Consider the following 19238-nt stretch of genomic DNA (forward strand, 5'->3'; position numbering starts at 1 on the left):
ACGATATGCACAAAGGTTAGGTGGTTGTGTTGCCGCTAAAACACGTTAAAGGACGGAGAAATTCGGGAAAATTTCGAAAAAACTGCGTGTAAATGTATGAAAGGAGTGGTTTTGTGGTGGCAGATTATGAAAATGAGGCTAACAATTGTCTGACTAAGAAATAATGACGTTAAAACCTGTGGGAAGCGGATAAAAATTATCAGTGATGTGGGAAAAACGGAAATGGAAATAAAGCGAAAGTTATTAGAACTAGCCGAAATGGTTGTTTAATAGGTGAAAGGAACTGTTTGTGAACTAGAAACGGTGGATTTTATAGCAGCGGTAGTGTTGAAAGCAGAAAAAAAATTTTTTGGTTGTGGTTTGGAAGTGGGTTACGTATTATTGAGTATATATAGGCGGGATAAAATTGTATAGTAGATTATGGTAAAAAGGGGAAGGTGAATACAAAGTGAAACTACCGACAAAAACAGAAAGAGAAAATAAGACGATAGAAAAGATTTCGAAATGCAACAGTGACAATAACAAACGTAATTGTTGGGTTCAAATTAATGATATGAATATAATACAGGGAAACATTCCACGTGGGAAAAATACAACCAAAAACAAAGATGATGTGACCCACCAAATGAAACAGCTGGCAGGTCGATAGACACACAAACAAACACAAACACACACAAAATTCAAGCCCTTGCATTACCCCCAAAGGCCTCACACTTAAAGTTCCCATCTCTGGCTGCAACCATTCTTTCCATCAGTCCCTATACCAGTTCCAAACTGAACAATCCATTGCCCTCACCCACCTAATCCTTCACCTACACATCAACTCAGCCAATGAACACACCCGTCAACTCCTATCCTTAATAAAAGTCCTCAATCTTTCCTCTCCCACATCCACACCGGCTGTTCAGAGCATCCTTCTACAGGCCAACACTGAATTTAGGAAAATAACAACAAAGTTGACAAAAAAAAATCTTACAAGAAATCACATTGAATTTGGCAAAGAATATCAAATTTGCAAAAATAACACCACAGTTGTCAAATAAATACCAATGAATTTGGTAAAAGAATAACACCAAATATGTCCAAAAAACAGTAAATTCAGCAAAAAAATAAATTTAGTAAAAAAACAACACCGTATCGTCAAAAAAATACATTGAGAAAAACAACTATGAATTTGACAGAAATACACAATGTGGTGGGTAAATTGTGAAACTTACAACACCTATTAATACAACTCACTGGCACTGTGCATCAACACACAATAATAAAGTGTAAAAATATCAAATTGCTTATTTGTATCATTTGGCATCAAATAAATCTACATGAAACATGACATTTTGGTGACAACATTTCTTACTCCAGTGCAGCATGTATTTTGTATCTTTCCGTAATATTTTCAGGTGACAAAATACTATTAAAACAATGTCATACTCTGTAGATTCTATCCCAGTTACAACTGCATGAATATTCTCATTAAAGGGTTATCAATATTTTACTACTGAAGAGGAGTAAGACCACAAGAAATATGACCAAAGAGTGACCACTCAGCACAAATCAGGGCAAGGTGAAAAATTCTCAGCCTTTTTCACAGAAATTGTATTGACATAATTCAAATTTTGTTTTTGTTATTGTGTTACAAACTGCAGAATAATAGGTTGAGTTGATTTGTGGACTAGTTTTGTCCATACAGCTTTGTAAAATAGTTGTGTGTATTCCATTCAAATGGATTAATGGGAGTACCATGGCTTCATAGAATTATCTTTTTCTATGTTTTATTAACAGTGAAAATTTGTCCAAATTTTATGAAACCTTATAAGCTGCTCCACTTGCAACAGTTGAGAAAAATGGAGGATTAATCCATGTGGAGACCAAAACCAATATTTCTACCACACTTTAAAACACCAAGGAAGGATCCACTATGTGTCATTGGACAATCAGGGATTAATAGCATATACAGGCTGTACATAAAATCCATAAACATTTTTTATTATTTATTGCATAAGAACTAAACATTGTATACATGTCATACATGTCGCATTTTGAAAAGAAACTATGAAAACCTTCCCCCCCTCCCCCCTCCCCCCAAAAATTCCATATGTGAACCATGAGTAACCCGGCAGATGTCAAAATGGTGATCGAATTCTTGCCATACCTGTTCCAGCATGGCATCGGCGACAGTCACTTCCTGTATTCTCTCCCACAGCTCTGCTACATCACATGGTAGAGGCAGTGCGTACACAGAAAAAAGTAACACAGAATGACATCTGTTGATCAGGCAAGCTCCTGAACTCGCCATGTTTGTGACTAGTGCTGACTATCGGCATATTACCAAACTATGCTGTGGCGGTTCACATGAAAAAAAGCTTTCAGGGTTTCTCTTCAAAATGATGTATGTACGATATCTGTAAAATGTTTGGTTCTTGTGCAATAAATAATTGAAAATATTCACAGACTTTATGTACACCCCGTATTAAATAAATAAATCCACAAGAACAAAGTATACGGTAAATTATACAGTGTGCAAGCTGACTGTCAGATTTGTTGAATGCTGATCAAATGCAAAAGTCAAGATGAATCAGCCTTCAATGTTTGGATAATTTTAAAAGGAATTCAACAGATTTTGTATTACTGTGGGAGTATTTAATAATAACTCGAATGTTGTTATGGAACTATTACCCAAAATCCCGAATGTATTCAGTGAGAACAATGGTGATAAAAAAAAAAGCATTCTAACGTTTTTTGGATGGGTTGCAAGGCACACACGTCTCTTGATTCAGTTAACTTGCACGATGTGTGTAGCCGATTCTCTTCTCTGGGTAATCAGCTGTGTCAATCTCCAAAAAGCTTCCTCTCCAAAGACTATAGATGGTTAAAGGAATTTATTGGTATACTTCTCTATCCTCGAAATAATTTTGGCACTTGTAAAATACTTTTCAGTTCAATCACTATATACTATATATTTTCAACTTTCACAAACAACAACTTCTGCAAGCTAACTTATTCCTTAAACATTAGACTCATTTACACATATTCAAATAGCATAAATGTGCCTTGCTTCGTTCGTAGCCAAGACTTGAAGCAATCCAAAAGTCTCTAGTCTCAAACGAGTCCAATACATGAATGAACACAGAAATCTATATTAAATTTTTCATTAGTCTTTTTACAATCAACAGAGGCACTAGAAAGCACATAATACTACATAAAGTTTCCTTGTTCTTCTCGACCTGTACACGGAGACTCTGTGGACCATACAGCAGGTACTTATCTGCCGCCGTTCAGCCACTGGGTCCATCTTTTTCTCGTAACCATGCAAATAGGCACTGTGCAGTAGAGCGTATTTGTTTCTCCCACTCACCTCTAAAATATCAGGTGTTCGAAATGGCGGAAGGCTGAGTGGTTCTAGAATTTACTCCGAAATTCTCGAAGCACTACAGCATTGACTAACAACTGCTTGAAATAATATTTATTTGTACTAACCAAACCATTTTTGAGCTTTTCGCCAATAAAGAGTGGTTTTATCAAGTACTAAATTCATGCTACATCTACATCTATATCTTCGTGATTACTCTGCTAATCACAATGAAGTGCCTGGTAGAGGGTTCAATGAACCACCTTCCAAGCTGTCTCTCTACCGTTCCACTCTCGCTACAGTGCAGACTTCACACATACTCTTTATTATAAAGTGAATTTTGTTCAAAAATAATCTTGTAGTTCTTCTGATGACCACTTTAAACATTACTGAAGTTGCCACTGCAACCACAGCACCTTACAATAGGCATGGCATAGCCACATAAATGCATATTGGGGCCAAATTTTTTATATGCATAGCCTGTATACCCTGTTTTTTTTGCACAATATCATGGTCACAATATCAACTTTACTAATGTTAATCATAGGTTTTACTGATTGACAGTTGTGTTAGTAATACAAGGGGCCTCATAAAACTGTTTTATGGCTGTACTGACATGAAAATATGTTACTTTAATCAGAACACGGTTTTTCACTGTTATCCCCAAAACAAGATAATCTGCCCATGTAGAGTGGAAGACAGGGGCCCTATGAGGGAACTGAACTTTAAGACAACATTACTGGAAGAGAATATGAACTAGATGAAGATGATATGGGAGATTTTATACGGCAGGAGGAATTTAGCAGAGTGCTGAAAGGAGCAGATGACATTCCCTTACAATTATTGCGAGTCTTGGGCTTCAGAGAGCCAAGATATACGAGAGAGCCAAAATACTCTCAGACTTCAGAAAGAATATAATAATTACAATTCCAAAGAAATCATGTGCTGGCAGGTGTGAATATTACCAGTCTACCAGTTTTATAAGACACGGCTGCAAAATACTGACATGAACCATTTGCAGGGGAATGGAAAATATTGGTAGAAGCCAACCTCCGGCAAGATCAGTTTGGGTTCCAGAGAAATGTAGGAACACATGAGGCAATACTGACCTTAAAATATATCTTAGAAGATAGATTGAAAAAAGGCAAACCTATGTTTACAACATTTGTATACTTGAAGACAGTTTTTGAAAATATTGACTCGAATACACTCTTTGAAATTCAGAAAGTAGCCAGGACTAAATACAAGAAGCGAAAGGTTATACACAACTTATACAGAAACCAGACTGTAGTTAGAGAGTACAAGCAGATGAAAAAGAAGCTGTCATTGAGAAGGGAATGAGAGGGGGTCATAGCCTGTCCCCAACATTAATCAATTTATAAATTGAGCAAACAGTACACAATAACAAAGAAAAATTTGGAGAAGACATTAAAAATAGAGAAAAGAAATAAAAACTTTGAGGTTTGCAAATGACATTGTATTTTTGACACTGACAGAAAAAACGGAGTTGAAAGAGCAGCAGAACGGGACGGATAGTACCTTGAAACAAGGTCATGAAATGAGCATCAACGAAAATAAAACAAACGTAATGGAATGTAGATAAATTAACTTAGGCATTTTGTAGGTAAACTAATTTAGGTAATTCTTATGGAATTAAATTAGGAAATGAGATGCTAAACATAGAAGATGAGTTAAAGTAACTGAAGTAGAGAGGATATGAAATAAATATTGCCTATACAAGGAAAGAACTTCTGAAAAAGAGCACTCTTTAACATCTGCTACAAATTTAGGTGTTAGGAAGTCTATTCTAAAGATATTTGTCTGGAGCTACACCTTTTTTTAATGACTTTTTGGCTTACCCATACAGCCAGCCTCAGAACCATAAAAAACAACAATTATCTGTTATGTCCATTTAAAATGAACGCAAGTCAATGATCTAAGCAAATTAACATTTATGTGTATGATAATGTAAAAAATTTCTCTTTTCCTATATTCTTATTTGAACCTCTTTTATAAAATCATGTAGGAGCATATACACTTTTATGTCTTCTGTTGCTAAAAGAGTTTTAATTATTGCTCATAAAGCATTGCAAGAAATGATCATGTCCTGTATTAGTTTCATAGTTTCCTGACACTGTCTGGGGCATCCAAAGAAAATGTCAAACATCTTCCTCCCAGCTGCATTCACATGAATATGGGGTCATTCAGAGGAGGTAGGGATATTTCCAGGATCTCCTTTAATTGAATCAAAGTTATGCCATTGTCACCATAAAGTTTCTGTATTATCTGCAATTTTGGTACCAAGGACATGATGGGACATTAGGTACCTCTGTGGCATAGCATCTCTCTTTAATTTCGTAAGACTACAGGAGGTTTTTATTGGCTGGCTCTGAGCACTATGGGACTTAACATCTATGGTCATCAGTCTCCTAGAACTTAGAACTACTTAAACCTAACTAACCTAAGGACATCACACAACACCCAGCCATCACGAGGCAGAGAAAATCCCTGACCCCGCCGGGAATCGAACCCGGGAACCCGGGCGTGGGAAGCGAGAACGCTACCGCACGACCACGAGATGCGGGCGAGGTTTTTATTCCATCAGACCTTGATTGTAGTCCTTATAGTATGAAGAACATCATTGGCTGGCATAGATAAGAAGATGTGGTGCAACAGAGAAATGCCAACAATTAGATGTGTAGATCAAACAACTAATGAGGAGATACTGAACCAAACTGGGGAAAACAGGAAGTTATGGTACAGCTTGATTGAAAGAAGGGATCGGTTGACAGGACGCATTCTGAGGCATCAAAGAATTGTCAATTTGATATTGAAGGAAAGTGTGGGGGCAAAAATGAAAGAGGGAAACCAAGAGATGAATATGAGGTCTGTTTAAACAATTCCAGAACTTTGTACACAAATGTTTTCAATGCTTACGTCTTCCTTTTTTAGTCACTCACCAAGAGGCATGAATGTGCAGGTTGCATTATCGTAATGCGAGAGCAAGAGCCATGAATTGAATTGTCTCACCACATTTCAGGCCATTTCCTTCTCACATTTCATGACATGATCCAACTGAAATGCTACATTCCTCCACAAACTCTTATACAGTCAGTCTTCAATTGGCATGCACAATTTCATTGACATTCCTGACATGAGCACATGGTAGACATTGAAGGGCGTCCTAAACAAGGGTCAACTTTAACTTCTATCCAGCCATTTTTTAAACACTGTGAACCATCCATAACACTGAGTATGGCTTAAGCATTCATCTCTGTAGGCTTCCTGCATCATTTGTTGTGCCTCTGTAAATATTTTCGGGAGTTTCACATAAAATTTAATGCACATGCGTTGCTCGTCTAACTTTATCATCTCGAAATTCGCCAAACTGTGCGACACAACATTCTATTCAATACATCACTGAACAATAACTAACGGACATGCAACAATGAAACTTCCAGTGGTTACACATTAAACACAGGTGTGTGCAAGGATGCCAACTGCTGTCCACTCCAACAGACCATTGGTGGAAAATTATGAATATTCCGAATTTTTTTTGAACAGACCTCACACAGGAAGCAGGATCAAATGGATGTAGGTTGCAGTACTTATTTGGACTCGATGAGGCTTGCACAAGATGGACCAGCAAGGAGAGCTTTATCAAACCAGTCTTTGGAATGATGAACAACAAGAAATATTTTAAGAATTTTATAAAAAAAAAATTCCTTCATTCTCTCCAAAAATTGTTGTATTTCATTTCATATACTTACATGGAAAGGGTACAGGAACAGTTCAGTTCCAATTGGGTATCGATCGAAATCTAGGTTACCATCAACACCTTCAACTTGGCCCAATTCTTGTGACATTTCAATAAGCCTGGAACAATAACAATCAAGGTCAGTAAGAAAGAAAGAAGAAAAATAGAAAGATATCATAATTGCAGTGGCACCAACTGATGTTACCATGGAAACTGAATTTCTGGGGCATCATTATTACTGACCACCATTGCCCGGCTACTCAGATGGTGCTGATCCCTAGGCATGCTCTCTGACAAGATCATTTGCATATAAATCAATTTAGAACCAGTCTGACACCTCTGTGTGTGTGTGTGGGGGGGGGGGGGTTATGTGAGCAATGGAGTGACACGTTGAGTGTAATTGCTTGACTACTGTGTTATTCTGGCGGACCCTATTTGTACTAGATGGAACTGTGACATGGCTTGGGCTGGACTTGGGTTGGAATACAGATTTCTGAGCTGTACTTTGTACACATAGTTCTTTTTATGAATAAACTCAATTTTCAGACCATATAGATTGCCCTTTAACAAGAATAAATGAACAGAAGAATCAAATTGATTCAGTTTAGAGACATCGTCTTCGTTCTCAAACTGCCTCTTCCCACAAACATCTATGCAAAAGACTTTGAAAGTCTGTTACTGTAGAGACACATTAAGTCAGAGATAACTGTGCTATATTTGTAGGAACAGTTATAATTCTATAAATTGTACTGAAGACCCATAAATCAGAAAAAAGTTGATTCATACAATTATAGTATAGTTTATATTCAAAAAGGAAATATTGTTAACAACCTGGAGACAGTAGAGTTCACTGGTGTAGCTGTTGACATAGTTTCTTATAAAATTTTATTTTATTTCCACTATATAATCAAATATTTAATAGTATTATGAAATAATTCATATATTTTGTGCTTAACACAGTATGTGCTGACTGTTTAAGGTGATTTAGGACTCAAAAACAGTGCTATTTTAACAAGGAATATTGAGAGTGCAAAGAGAGAATTCTTTGTACATCTGATCTGGAAGTAGGAAGAAGCAATATGCTAAGATGATCATTAATTTCAATAGATTATTGGAGAGTACTGTGAAAAGTAATTACTTACAACTGATTGAGTGTTGTTGCAAATGATGATACTGAATCAAAAGGGAACTGTAAAGTTACAGTTGGTTAAGTTATGTTACAAATTAAGAACATTGATCCAAAGGAGAATTCATTCGAGAAAACTGTAAAATTACAAGAAGACAGAATCACTGGTCAGTACTTAGCTTTAGAACATGAAATTCCAGTATCACTGATGGATGCATTTAAAACTGAAAAAACTTCTCCAAGCTCTTGGAGCTGTCAGTTCTTTCCTGAGAGAGCAAACAGAGATAGGTTTGGAAATGAAAGTGTAAAGAGACACCCTCCTCTAACATTACCTTTCCTCAACAGAAATAATCAATACCAAAAATATTTTTTTCAAATTTTGAATAGGTTAATATTACCTCAGCTGTTTTTCAAAAGAATTTCATATGGTTTCATACACAATGTATTATATTACAGGCTAAAATCCAGAAAAAGAAGTTACTTTATTTTTGTTGTTACAATTGATATGTACTAGCTCTGTATGTACAGCTGAAATTATTTTCTTTTAGAAACATTTAAAATTATTAAATATTTGGCATACTTAAGATTTCTATTATTAATTACATAACCTGACACTAATTGTTATATTTACTTCTGGATTGATTTATACAATAATAATATAAATTAATATAAATGCATTTGTCAAGAGAATTTGTAAACTCTTTGGAATATTGTTAGTACCACAGAGTGAAGTAGTAGTGGGCATGCCTGTGATGTGTTTTTATTTTTTGGAAGAAAGATGTAATTTTTGGGTTTGTTGAAGCGGAAATTGTAAAGACAGTGTGATACAGAAAAATATGAGAGAATAAAATTAACATGAAAACAGAAATTACGGAGGCTTACTTCAAAAATTATTATGCCAATTGGAACCCTGAGAACCTATAATATCAAAAATTTCAGCTTCAGGAATTAGCCCCTATATGTGAAGAACTGGAGCCAACTACAAGAAAAGAAGATAAGTAAAAAGCTTATTTAAAGAGTTAACCACAAAGACAGAGACAATCAACAAATGATGTGAGGGAGGGGTGGATTACAAGTGGTGGCATCGTCCAGGATCAATTGAGTAATAATGAAGTTCAGTCTGTTGCAGAAGAAGGGAGAGTGATATGTATCATTTGCAGTATACGAATGAATGGATTTACTGTCAGGGAAGAAAGGAGGGTGAGAGCTGCCCAACAAAGTCTATCAACAGTGATGATGTATTGCCAACAATTACGGACCGGATCGAATGAAAGAGGACTTCACAATTACAACCAGGGACATCAAAAAGGAAAGATAAATTAATTTTTTTTGTTTACTCATGTGCTTGTTAACAAAATGAATGAAGATGAGGGAAGGTATGATGTAGAAGTGAAAGCTGTGGGACCCAGCCAGGACATGTTTGAACTGAGTGAAATAGTAGTCACTACAGAAACATTAAAAACTGATATTTTGCTGTTAATTCTGGCAACACTAAAGGAAAAGAAGACAAATAACAATAGCAAATTTAGTGCAGTTACTGATCAGTTAACCAAAAAATTTACTTCACTACAAGAACAATTAAATGACCTGAAAACTAAAAAACAATTGTAAAATGGATAGGGTACAATAACAAATAGACCAGCTTAGTAATTGGGTTTCAGAGCGAAAAAATGGCTGTCAGAAGGGTTAAAAAGTGTGAATGAAAAAGTGGATGTTTTAGAAAACAAGTTTATTGTTTTGGAAAATGAGGTAGAAGGTGAATCAGCTCGACAATTAAAAAATTTTATGATGTCAGAGTTGAGCAGAAGGTGACAGCAGGAAAAATGGAACAAAACATCATCAGTTTGGACCAAAAAATTTTAAATGTTGAAAACAATATTCAAACTAATGTAACTGTTTTAGATAAAATAAATTTTAGCGGTTCAGGAAAATTGTATTCCCAAAAATCTGTATTCAAACAATGGTTCTGGCAATTTTTATCTACTACATTTGATTTGGCAAACAAAAGATTTGCAATAGTATGGTCCTGGCAATATTTGTCTACTACATTTGATTTGGCGAACAGAAGCTTTGAAATAATATATACACAGAGTAAGCAAGCTATATTTGAGATATTAAAGAGCAATTTAAAGCAGTTTCTAAGTTTGCAACCATTTGTTATTCTTAACACTCTTTTATATAGTCTAAAAGAAATTTATGTGACATCTTACAAAACAGAAAATGATGCTTATTTCTTTATTATGACACAAACTGCACACATACATATTTAGTGTGCTTGTGTCAAAGTTGCATTGAAAACATACATACATCACACAGAAATGTATGCCTTTCATCAGCTACATAATAGTCATAAATAATATTTCCAGTATTATCCCTCAATTTAAAATGCATATCTACTTCATTACTCAACTCAAACTTGGCATACCTTTGGGTAGATGTAGATATCACTTTATGACTATAAAACAAGGCGTCAGCAAAGAAGCCTATGGTAATCATATGAAGACGGATTTTTAAATCTTAAAACCAACTGAAACAGAGCAAGCTGGAAGATTCCAACTTCTGTTATTACACCCCTGTTAATAATTTTTTTCTTTACTTATTTTTCAATTTTAAAAGATTTTTATAAGTATTCACATGTAGTAAATGCTCAAATGTTTCAAAACCTTAACTAAGCTGTTTTCCACTTATATTCATTATTCAAGGTATTATTTTCAATGTGCCAATTCTAATGATGCATGTAGTTTTATTGAAAACCTTGTTCATAAAAACTTATGAATAATTAACCTTTTCCTACAGTACAACTTTGCAGTTCTCATGTGAGCTAATATGTATTTCTGGAGATAGTGACACCAGTCATTAAAAAGACAGGCATTCTGACTATTCAGCAATAGACTTCACTTTCCATGAAACTGATTAACTTATAAGATAATTAACATTAAAGTTTAGGACCAGCTACATTTTCCATTCCAAATTTTCTCTCTGTGCTTGTTAGATTCCAACCTTTACCACAAAACTTTTGTTGACCTAAATTTTATAAACAAGATGACACACTTCACTAAGTCATTAATTAAGATTTTTGTATAACTCATGATAATTTTCAATATGGCACTTGCACTCGTGAGTGGGGTATTCATGATATAGATGCACAAAGTGGTTTTATAAACTTATATAATTTCCTACACCACATATTTCATAAACAAAGTTACTGTCAATATATTTATAGTTCATCCTAAGATGCAAAATTTAACCTAGCCATTTCTCTTATGATTATGTAATTTCATAGATCGAAATTTGTTCATATGACAACCCTTAAATAGCTAGACATGGCCCAAAATTCCTAGTCTGGGCTCAGATATAGCAATAGTAAGATCTCTGTGCAACTAGCCCATAAAAAGTCTGCAGCTATTAATCACATGACGACCATATCAATGGCAGCTTGCTGCCTATCATATAACCTTGTATGTCATATATTTTTTTTAAAATCTCTTTTGCTTAACTTTAGTTTGTACCTAAACATTGATAGGGCAGTACTTCAAAGTTATCATCTGTTTATACTGTGTTAATGCTTTCATGTCAATTAAATACATTTGTGTGGTTTATTAGCTGTTCTCGTGCAGCTTACTTGTCCTTCAACTGTGTAATTCAATACCAACTCCAGGTAAAAGTGCACTGTGATTGTATTTGCCACTGTGTTACTGTGGTGTAGGAGACGGTCTACTTGCTTAAAAAAAATTGGTGTGAGATCAGATCTGGTCATCATAGCATTTGTGGTGGTAATAAATGTGGAGAAAAGCTATGTCACTTGGAAATCTGTGTGGTGCACATTTTTTTCACAATTCTTAGAAATCAATTTACAGCTGTTCTACAAGGCTGATCATCAAGACTCCGAGGGTTTACTGTAGAATACAATTAGCTCCATCACATGGTTATGGTGACTTGAGTAAAATTTTTGAACCTTACTTGTGGCTAGTTGCTGTTTTTAAGTTACATTCTCTATACACAAGTGATAGATGCTTATGAGTTTCCACAAAATCAATGATATCATCACCATCATCATCATCATCATCATCATTCCATCCAGCTATCCATTGCTGGATTATGACCTCATTATACTTTCCTATGGATGTCTATCTTTAGCTAGTATTTACATCCTTATTACTTCTATATGTTTTCTACTACTATCTACAACATTCCATTTGGTTGTCAGCTGATATTCCTTTGCAGGTTTTATTTTTGATTTTTAATCTAATAGATCATTTATTTCGCCTCGTATTACAACTCAATTTTTTCCACTTCAGATTCTTCAATGTGATTTACTTGTAATTCTCAATACCTCACTTTCGTACCATGAAACTGTTGTCTCATTTTATGATTTAATTTTTGTACATGACATTTGTCTTCTTTTCTGAAGATTCTCACTGCAAATTGTAACAACCGTTTATATAAATAGGGTCCAAGTGCAGGGATAAAGGACCAGCATGTGTAAGTGTGTGTGTTTTAGTTTGTTGGTAGCTCTGAGTAAAGACGTTGTTTGGAAGGTTAGCTATGGAATATTATTCATGCCAAACAATACTTAAATATGCACACAAACCCCCTCCCCCGCCAAACATTCACACACAGACACGTGCTCAAGCCACAGCACACTGCACACACACACTACTTCATTGGAAGAGCTAATTCTTGCCCTGGTTATCTACTGTAAGTCACACAAATTACCACTTACTTTAGATTTGGATGATTCTCAAATAGGGCATATCCTGCAACAAATTTATTAGCATTCAGTCCTTGTTTGGTTAGCCCAGTGAATCCACAATCAATAAGCATCTGTTTTCGATGTGGGTAATGACCAATAACACGAGTCATAACCCTACAAGCCACATCATCCAAGGAACATGAATACAGAGATGCCTGCTGAAGATCTGAAAACAGAGTGCATTTTTGTATGATTTCTCAGATAGTGTGTGAGAAAATTTGCATGTAATCTTACACAAAAAGTGGAAATCACTGAAATCTGTAGACGTTAATGAAGCTAAATGTACTAGTATACCTAGAAGAACTCATTCATTCTCAATCAAATTCAAATACCCTAGAAAATTATCTTAAAGAGTTCTATAATTATTGTGTTTATGGTATTGATGTGACTGATGTAAAATGAAAGACTGGAATAAAGAGTAACTATTAGTTTCACCAAGTGTTCCTATATTTTTGATATCTGTATTTGGTTATGGAATATGGTATAATTAAAGACTTTCTTACAGTCATTAAATTGTTAAGATCACCCTGTAAATAAATTAATTAAATCCTATACAGCAATGTTTTAAAGCCGACCAAGACATATTGACTGATTCCAGCTCTACGTATCTGTAAAAATATTCAGGAAAAGACCCAGGGACCCCCACCTGCTGACTTCCCTATTTTTGTCATCTTGTTTTTTATGTCCATTACATTTTTATCCTTTTCCCGACTAGATCTGCTCACATTCTCGGTGGTCTGCTCACATTCTCGGTGGACGTTTCTACTTCTGGACACATCATTTTTCAAATCAAGAGACTGATGGCCTTGGTGTTTAATCCCTTAGCCCAACCCCTTCCCTTCATCCCATTCAACCACCTTACCATCCTTAAAAAGGGATGGTCAAACATTTGATTCATAAAAATAGTTAGATACTCTCAGATAATCTATATACCACATAAAAGGTAGTGGTTCTTGACTCAATTTAATGTAATCCCATGGTTTTATTAATGTCCCAAAGGTTTTTTGATATCAAAGTAGATAACGTGAGAAACTAAATGTTGTTTAATTAATTGTGCATGCATCAATGTAGTAATCAAGTATAATTTAATTTTGTTAGAAGCAGAATAAAAGGAAATTTCCATTGACATACAACACTAATATGTGAAGAGTGCCAATTTTGAATTCTCATTGTAACATGCAGCTGTTTGTCACTTCAATGGTAGTCAGGGAAAGCTTGTGTTTATAAGGGCAGTGATGGGAAGCAATCAATGCATCTTACTTTTGAGGGTTGGAGGGGAGTTGGTGTAAGGTGCATGGAGGTAATATACATGTGACATGAATGGCAAATTCTGCTGTGATTTTGGACAAATAAAGAGAGTTTTTGAGGAGTTTTAACCTCCAAGTTTATTAAATCATCTTGTAGATCACCATATCTCTCATGCAGTTTAATTAATACTGCCATGTTCACTGTTTTTAAGTGGGCTAATGTACAAACATGATTAAACAACAAACAGTCAAAATGAACAGTCTTTGAACTACAGAAGGGAAACTGATAACTGTGCAGTCTCTACCACATTGAGCTCCCTAGGCCAGATAAGAGAGCCAATATTTTGTACAGGTCACAGCATAAGCAAGCACTCAGCTCACAATGGCAAAATTGTTTGTAAATGACTTTCCGAATAACTTACCCTGTAAATCTATCCTCTATGCTGATGACACAACATTAGCTAATTCTGGAAAGGATATAAACATATTGAAGGAGGAAAGTGAAGAGTGTCTCAAAATATCTAATATCTGGTTTAAAGCTAATGACTTATCTATGAACCATGAAAAGACTGTCAAGATAATCTTCAGTTTATCAAACAGTAACATGGAGTTATCATCTGTTAAACTACTAGGAATACACATTGACTCAAAATTAACTTGGGACACACATACAGATTATGTATGTCGAAAGCTATCACGAGTTCTCTACCTACTAGCCAAACTACACACATGTGTTACACAAGATATATTGCTTCAGTCATACTATGCCTTCTTTCATTGCCATTTACAATATGGCATTCTTTTATGGGGTAACTCTCCAGGAGCCAAAAAAATTTTCACTTGGCAGAAGAAAGCAATTAGACATTTTTACGGAATCACTGACAACAAGACCTCATGTAGACCTTATTTTAGAGACTTAAAAAATTCTCACAGTCCCATCTCTTTACATATATTGTTGCCTATTAAACATAAAAGAAAACTTAAACCACTACACTATAAGGAAATCAGTTCATCAACACAATACTCGACAAACAAATATGATTGATATACCCACAACCAGGCTTAAGAAAACCCAATCTAGCTATGAATACATAGGCATAAAATTATTCAACACTTTACCCGTACAGGCTCAATTGGTTTCAATTGATATTTTCAAAACTAAAACCAAAGTATGGATGAAGACAAATACTTTCTACAGTGTAGAAGAAATTCAGAATAGTTGTAAAGATGATCTAATTTATTGATAAACTAAGGCTTACTGTTATGTATAGTTATGGATGTAGAGGCAGCTAGCCATAAGCTAATAGGGTACAACACTGTCCTTTTTTTCCATGTAATATTTTTGTTATATGAAACATAATATACAAAGAGCTATAATACTTCTGACAACATTGATTGCATGTTAATGCTGATAAATTATGACTTACTGTTATGTATGGATCTAGGTGTAGAGGCTGTTGTAAGCTAATAGTTTACAACATTGCTATATTTTTACTATGTAATATTTTGGCATGTAAAACATAATGTACAAATAGCTGTAACTCTTCTGACGACATTGATTGCATGTTAGTGCTGAAAGATGGATAAAATAAATAAATAAATAAAATCAGATTTTGTTACGTTAAGGAGTTCTCCTGTTCAACAATCCCTATGAGAAAATTTTTCAACAATTCCTGTGAGAGAATTTATCATCCCCCCCCCCCCCCTCAACTTACATTTTCTGAGCAAGTAATGTTAAGTCCATCAGACTTAAAATGGTATTTTAAATTCATAATCATTATAGAAAAACATATGGTTTAAGCATTCCTCAAATGAATGTGAGGAAAATAGATTTTAAGACTTTATACAGATGGTCATTATATATGGAACAGAAGGTTGAAAGTGACCACAAGGTTGGACCAAACAGGGATTGGCCACTTCCTTTTGTAGAGGAACTACCCCTGCATCCACTTTAGTCAAGCAAGGAAAACTTGAGAATCCTAAATCTAGACTACAGCATAGACACCGAATCACATTCCATGCAGCATGCCTTAATTACTGTGCCACCTTGTTTATTAAATAGGAATCAGCCTCCCTCAATAGCTTCACTGCATCACAACTCTCAGCTTCACTTTTCGGGAATTAGATTTTATGTTCAGCCAGTGCACAGTGAATATGTATCAATATGACTTGCTGATGTTATGTGGGAAATATAGGTACATGTAAAACTGGTCCAGCGAATTATTGTGTAATTTCTGGTGGTATAAGCTGCAGCTGACATTGATGTATATCAAGGATCTTTAATCTGCCAGGAAGTTTCATATCAGCGCACACTCCACTGCAGAGTGAAAATCTCATTCTGGAAACATCCCCCAGGTTGTGGCTAAGCTATGTCTCTGCAGTATCCTTTCTTTCAGGAGTGCTAGTTTTGCAGGGTTCGCAGGAGAGCTTCTGTAAAGTTTGGAAGGTAGGAGATGAGATACTGGTAGAAGTAAAGCTGTGAGGACGGGGCATGAGTCGTGGTTGGGTAGCTCAGTTGGTAGAGCAGCACTTGCCCGCGAAAGGCAAAGGTCCCAAGTTCAAGTCTCGGTCCGGCACACAGTTTTAATCTGCCAGGAAGTTTCAAACCTTCAGTTGTTCATTACAAACAGTATTATTGCTTGACAAAAGTGTATTTCCAAATTGCACCAGGGACTAAGAATGGGCACTACTTTCTGCTCTTTCATGAGGAGCTGTAACTCTGAAAAATATGAGTGAAAGAATGAGAAGAAAGGACGGTCCAGAAAATGTATAAAGAAAACAAATCGATTCTAACATCTTGCAACAAAGGAGCATTAAATACAAAAAATGTAGCACCGTCAAAATAAATGTCTATTAAATTTCACTTCATTTACAGCTTTTATTATGTGTAAGAAAACAACTGGATTGTTACAGAGTGCATGAGTACATTTCAGCAAAAGTATTCTGTTTCATCATTCAAATGTGAGATTTAATAAACAGACTGAAGAATGATCAGTGTCACAAATGTACTGCATTTTATTCACTGCCAAGAATGAGAAGCTGCTGGAACCAGATAATCGTGACAAACATTTGCAGAGAAGAGATCTAGTTCGAAAGAAGTGCAATGAAGACAAAGCGCCACAAGTGTTGTGACTATAAATTTTGATCAACAAGCTGTGCTGAACACTCCAACAGGACTTTGTGGCCACATATTCTACCTGTACAGTTTGACCATACACAATCTGAGAAATCAAGATGGATGGCACTTATTACTTGTGTAATGACAACGATGTTAAAAGAGAATTGACTGAAATTGCCACTCCATTCATGTCTGTGATTACATAATGGCCCTTCCAGAAATTACAAAAATGATGATGACACCAGATGGATGTAGGTGGTCAGTAGATGAACTCTAAATTTGCATCTATGTGAATTACTCAGTGCAAAAACCATTAACACTTATAGTTAAAGTTGCAGGAGAATTCCTTGCACTTTCAACAGTCACACTATGCAATACAATGTTTTTCTAAACATCAAAAATGAGCAAAATATATCCTCAAAATATGATTAGCAATGCTTACCTATCAACTATGAAAGAGATAAATGTCTTTCAGTATCTTATACAACAGAATTTGAAGAGGACTTAGTGAAGTAACATGAAAGAGAAATGGATGATCTTTGGTAAATATGTCTGTTCCCATGCCATACATTTCAATTGAAGCAGAAAATTTTAAGGATCTGCTCATAATGTGAGAGAAACAGTTCATTACATGGGAGTATAATGAATATTATCACAGTTTGTGGGGTGATGAAACCATGCATGATGTACTGACTCAACCAGACACTGAAGAGGACTCATGCAGTTTGAAGACATCTGTAGATTAGATAGTTTACTTGCTGCAGTCTTTTTTTGTAGTTTCTCTCACTTACTTTAAAGCGTTAAAATTTGAACTGGCTTCCGATATGTCTGATTTACTTTCAGTATGTATGAAAGAATTCAATTCGTCTTTGTAATTTCAGTACAGTGGATATGGAATTAGCCACCCCCGCTCCCCTTCCCTCCATCCTTCCTCCTCCTCCCCCTCCTGCTCCTCCTCCTCCTCCTCCTCCTCCTCCATCTCACAAGGGACAGCAAGTATGATTATGCATCTCATATCCTAATATTTGTAAATGGTGTAACAATAAATCAGACACAAACTGATTTCTTAAGTTATTATAGTTGATTTTTAAGACTGTGAAACATTCTGTCATTCATATCTCAGAACTAGTATAATGTGCATTTGTTGTTTTGGCATAAAACATGTGACTTAATTTTAAGGTGACAGTAGACACTTTTTGTTACTTGTTTGATGATTTTGTCTCATTCTGTACCTACATAGTATAATTGGCAAAACTAATGACAACCAATAAAAATATGCAAACATGGGTGACTACACTGTTTACATTATGTAAATTCTAATTTTTTATATGAATTGTGACTCTATTATAAATAATATGCAAAGAACCAAGATTTAGGTCAGTTAGATAAATGAACTGTTCGATATCACTCTTTTTTTTTTAATACCATTTTAGTTCTGAAATACGTGATGCAGTTTTTTAGGAAACTTTTTGAAGTATTTCTTTAGAAATAACATTTTTCTTATTTGTTTGTAAATAATAAAAACATTTCACAAGATACAGCTCCAGACAATCTGTCATCCTTTCAGTTTCACCTTGAAACAGAGAACTGTGAATTACAACATAATTTTGAAAATAAATTTAAGTTTCCATCATTTAATTTGTTCAAAACATAGACCATCATACAAATTATGAAACTTTGTTCATGTTATCCCATCTATAATTTATTCTTCATTATGTAAACAATTGATGTATCGTAAGACATAGAAATGATTTACTGCATAATTGTTATTTTGCATAGCATGATCCAATTGATGGTTATTTTGTCCTCCCCAGTTTGCTGAATGCATTTGCTCTTACCCATGTTGCAAGCCACTTGTGCCATTGAATAGCCTTCACGGGGTTTGAGT

General features: G+C 35.1%; 1 protein-coding gene across 1 annotated transcript in view; it reads right to left on the reverse strand.

Annotated features, from left to right (window-relative positions):
* Positions 1-19238, reverse strand: part of LOC126199336 (D-threo-3-hydroxyaspartate dehydratase-like) — a 180214-nt gene that overhangs the window by 11939 nt on the left and 149037 nt on the right. Inside the window, exons 5-6 of the mRNA XM_049936189.1 lie at positions 12956-13151; positions 7120-7225 (exon numbers count right to left, since the gene is read on the reverse strand). Of these exons, the coding sequence (XP_049792146.1) occupies positions 7120-7225; positions 12956-13151 (302 nt within the window). The remainder of the gene's footprint in view (positions 1-7119; positions 7226-12955; positions 13152-19238) is intronic.

This window comes from Schistocerca nitens, chromosome 8 (assembly GCF_023898315.1).
Source record: "Schistocerca nitens isolate TAMUIC-IGC-003100 chromosome 8, iqSchNite1.1, whole genome shotgun sequence".
NCBI classification, from domain to species: domain Eukaryota; kingdom Metazoa; phylum Arthropoda; class Insecta; order Orthoptera; family Acrididae; genus Schistocerca; species Schistocerca nitens.